Genomic DNA, 4390 nt, shown 5'->3' on the forward strand with positions numbered 1-4390 from the left:
CTCGCTTTCTGTCTCTCTGTCTGTCTCTTTGTCTTTCTGGCGAGCGCACATGCCCTATAGCAAAAACCTCTCCAAAAAAAAAAAAGGTACTGGATTCCCACATGGCCCACTGTGGTTCGAGGCCCAGACCTGGTGGCCTGCTTTTTCTGTCTCTGGTCAAATTAAACAATAACTACATAGGAGTCCAGCAACATAGCTATTACGCCAACCGCTGGTCCCAACCCTTGTTCTAATTTCTTAAAAAAAGGATTATTTTTAAAATAGCATAATTTATCATTACTTAATTTGACCAGAGAGAGACAGAGAGGGAAAGTGAGAATGCAAGCTTTCAGGTCCAGGACTCAAACTGCAGTCAGCCATGTGGGAGTCTAGCACCTTAAGCCACACTATCAGCACCCCCTCCACCGCTTCTTTAAGAGGTTCTTGCTCTAAAGTGTGCACACTCCCTGTACAGAGTGCGAAATCACATTCCCTTCTCCTCCATTCTCGGATTTGGGGCACACGTACACACACATGCCCACCGTTTTACAGCTGCTGTGTCCAGGGTTTGAACTTCACAGCTGCTCATGTGGGATCCACCATGAGCTGGCCTAGCCTGGTGTGTTTATCAAGCCACCGGGGCTGGGATTAGAACCATGGTCAGCCGTGTGGGATCCGGCGCCATGAACCACTAAACTGCAGGGCCAGCCTGGAAACATATTTGTTTTTGTAACTACACAGTGAAACTTGGAGTGTTAAGCTGCTGCACACAGTAGGTGTTTACTGGGACCAGTAGATGGTGAATTACATCACTGGACTCCCACATGGCTGACTGCGGTTCGAGTCCCAGACCCGGCAGCTTGAAACTCACGCTGGGTGCGTGCGTGTGTGTGTCCAAAATCCCAAGAGGAGAATGGAGGAGAAGGGATTGAGGCTTGACTGTCCCCCCAGGGGGATGATTTCTCGCTTTCTCCCTCTCTGTCTCTCTGGTGATCATAAATGCCCGATAGCAAAATATCTCTCTCTAAAAAAAACAAAACTAAAAAACCACATTCACACACAGTAGGTGTTTACTTCCTGTTTATTTCACTGAGAGGACGAACAGGATTTGTTTCCAGGGCTGAGATCTGACATCCCCATGGGGTCAGGGCTGAGGGTACTCTAGGAGTCCCTGGGAAGGCTTCCTGGAGGAGGAGGCCATCCGAGCTGAGCCCAAAAGGATAAGGCACTTGCCATCAGGAAAAGCTAGTCCAGGCCAGGGAAACAAGCTCAAAACAGGAAGGGGTGCAGGGAGAGAAGTGGGGAGGCCCATGCATCTGTCTGTCCACCAGGATGCTCAGAAGTATACGGAGCCCTCACTGTCTCCTCCGTCGTCAAACTTCTGGATCTGGCTCTTGAGATGTTTCAGTTTCCCCTTCAGGTAGAGGCAACGCGCCTGCTTGTCCAGGAAACCTGGGTCCTAGACAGGGCGAGAGAGCTCGGAAGTCCACACGCAGGTCCGGCCTGCGGCTCGTGTGTTACAGGTTATCCCTCTCGTCCCCTTAAGGCAGAGTCTGGTCTTATCTTTATCCTCCAGCCTCGGCCTCTTGGGACCACAGAAACAAGTTTTTTTTCTTTTCTTTCTTTTTCTTTCTTTCTTTTTTTTTTTTAGGTTTTTGCTATAGGGCATGTGCACTCGCCAAAAAGACAGAGACAGACAGAAAGCGAGAAATCACCCCCCAGGGGGGATGGCCACGCCGCAATCCCTTCTCCTCCATTCTCCTCTTGGGAAATTGGGCACACACGGACATGCGCCCCGGCGTGAGTTTAAGCTGCCGGGTCCGGGATTCGAACCGCAGTCGACGACATGAGAGTCCATCGATGCAACTATTACGCCCTCTGCTGGTCCCAGGATCCAGTTCTTAACCATTACGCCACCAGCTGGCCCTTCACTCTTGTTTAATTGCTAGAGGGCAGGTACGCTCAACAGAGAGAGACAGAGAGACAGAGAGAGAACACAGTCTCCCATGGGGCATGCTCACTCTGCAATGCCTTCTCTTCCATTTCCCTAACCTGTAGGAATTTGGGGCACACACATGCACCCATGTGCTTTTTCTGCTGCCCAGGCTGAGACTCCTACCACGGCTGATCCTGATCGAGTGGAATCCAGCTTCCCTTAGCCCCCAGGTCATGGGGCCGGCCGTGTTCCTAAGCCTCTATATCTTCTCCCTGAAACAGGCACAAGCATCCCAGCCCCCTGGACGCGTTGGGGTGCGTGGGATAAGCTCTGGGCCTAGAGTCCCGCCTTACCCTCTGCTTCCTCTCAAACTCCCTCCAGACGCGGGCAGCAACGTTGGCTTCTTTCTGCAAGGGGAGATGGAAGACGAGGCTCAGGGAGAGTTGGACCTAAGGACCAATGGGGAAACTGAGGCTCAGGTGGACAAGGTAACCCAGCTAGGGAGGAAGAGTCCCAGAGATCTGGCCCCAGTGGTAATCCCAGAAGCTTGGTTCAAGCCACCAGGGAGGGCTTCGGGGCAGGTGTTTCTCACCTGATTTCGGGGTGGGGGCAAGGACCGCAGCAGGGCCTCCAGCCGCTGGAGCTTGGCCTGTGCAGACCCCACCTCCTGCTGGAGCTCCAAAAACTCTCCATACTGGTCCTGGAACACTGCAGCATAGCGGCTCCGTTCCCTCTGACTGCTCACAGGTGGGTACTTCCTACCATGTTGAAGGACCCCATCCTGTGAGTATAAACAACCCTGTCTCTTCTCCCAGTGTTTTTGATTTTTCTTTGCCCAAGTTGGGTTCCCTACCATAAAAAATCCTCCTTTACTCTTTTTAGTATTTGTCAAACTCCTACTCATCCATCAAAGCCCCAGCCTCAGTGCCCTTTCCCTATTTCCAAACACCCTAAACCAACCACAGGATGGACACTCACAGCTCATAGTCGGGCACTGCAGGTGGCCTAGGTCTATGCCCCTCGGGGATGGCTCCAAGGGGCTTCTTGGCACGCACAAGGGTCTGGGAGAGCAGTTCATCCTCAAAGACAATCCTCCTGGGCCTTGCTTTGTGGGTTCCAGGCTGGGGCTGGGACAGAGGGCGAAGGGCGCTGGTTTTGAGGTCTCGAGGCACCAGTCGCTGCGGAAATCATAGTTGGGAGTTAACCTCGGTGTTGCAAAACTGAGTATTGCAAAACCGAGACCCCCTGAACCCGGAGGTCTCTGCCACACTCACCGGGGGGCCAGGGCCAGGTGGGCAGATCTGAGGGTCCCCCCGGGAGCGGCGAGTCTGCGGGGGCTGCTGGGTGGGCATCGGCTTTCGGGAGGCGCCGTTCGGGGGTCCCCGGGTTGGTGAACGGGCCTTGCGAGGGGCGTCGCGGCCCGCGCGTGGCGGGGGTGGTCTGCGGGCGGCCTGCGGACACGCGGAGGGGACTCACCTGGAGGCAGGTGCGCTCGCAGGACGCGCGGGGAGGCGGACCCGGAGCGGCCAACTCTCCGCGGCCCCGCGCGGTTCCCAGCTCGGTGTCTATTTGCATAGACGCACGCGATTGGCCGTCAGCGCGTCCCAGACCCCGCCCCCGACGCGTAACACGGAAAAACGTTATGCAAACGAAGCGTGACGTCACCACGCAGCCTAGGGCGGATGCGAGTTAACCCCCGCGTTGCCGGAGCCTCCAGCTCTGGAACGCGAGGAGCTCAGGGGTAACACACCCAAGGAGTCCCCCTCCCCTGGGACCTCCGCGCTGCCTGTGGGTCGCGCCGGTCTGTCCTTCTCGGAGTCACCTGTCCCAGCGTCTGGGGTGCCACGTCTGGGTCGGCAGCCGGAGAAGTAGCCGAGTCGCTGGTTGTGCATTAACTGCAGGCTGGACCCGACTGGCGGGGTCGTTGAGCAGAGCGGGGGCGTGGCCTGCCTGGAGGGGCGTGGTCTGGCCCTGTGGGGGCGGGGCCTGGCCCGGCGGGGCGGACTCCAGACCCTGGAGAAGCGGATTCGAAAGCGACTTTGCCACGTCTGGGTCGGCAGCCGGAGAAGTAGCCGAGTCGCTGGTTGTGCATTAACTGCAGGCTGGACCCGACTGGCGGGGTCGTTGAGCAGAGCGGGGGCGTGGCCTGCCTGGAGGGGCGTGGTCTGGCCCTGTGGGGGCGGGGCCTGGCCCGGCGGGGCGGACTCCAGACCCTGGAGAAGCGGATTCGAAAGCGACTTCGACTCAGATCTGCTGGATCTGGGGAGGGCCACGGATCCTCTCTGACCCTCAGTTTATCTGAAAAGCGGGGTGATTTTGCAAACTTGCGCTTATTTACTTACTCTGAAATCAGAGAGACAGAAAGCGAGAAGTCACCCCCCAGGGGGGATGGCCATGCCGCAATCTCTTCTCCATTCTCCTCTCTGGATCTTGGGCATGCACGCACACATGCACCCGGCATGAGTTTAATGCACC

General features: G+C 56.5%; 1 protein-coding gene across 1 annotated transcript; it reads right to left on the reverse strand.

Annotated features, from left to right (window-relative positions):
• Nucleotides 1-1042: 1042 nt before the first annotated feature.
• On the reverse strand, nt 1043-3806 carry OCEL1 (occludin/ELL domain containing 1; the record flags this gene model as incomplete). The annotated part of the gene is made up of 6 exons (XM_014587328.2): nt 1043-1438; nt 2269-2322; nt 2508-2673; nt 2894-3093; nt 3190-3366; nt 3738-3806. Coding segments are annotated over 6 exons (789 nt in total), but the record flags the coding sequence as incomplete, so codon positions are not given.
• Nucleotides 3807-4390: the final 584 nt, after the last annotated feature.

This window comes from Tupaia chinensis, unplaced genomic scaffold, assembly GCF_000334495.1.
Source record: "Tupaia chinensis unplaced genomic scaffold, TupChi_1.0 Scaffold000201_1, whole genome shotgun sequence".
Taxonomy (NCBI): domain Eukaryota; kingdom Metazoa; phylum Chordata; class Mammalia; order Scandentia; family Tupaiidae; genus Tupaia; species Tupaia belangeri.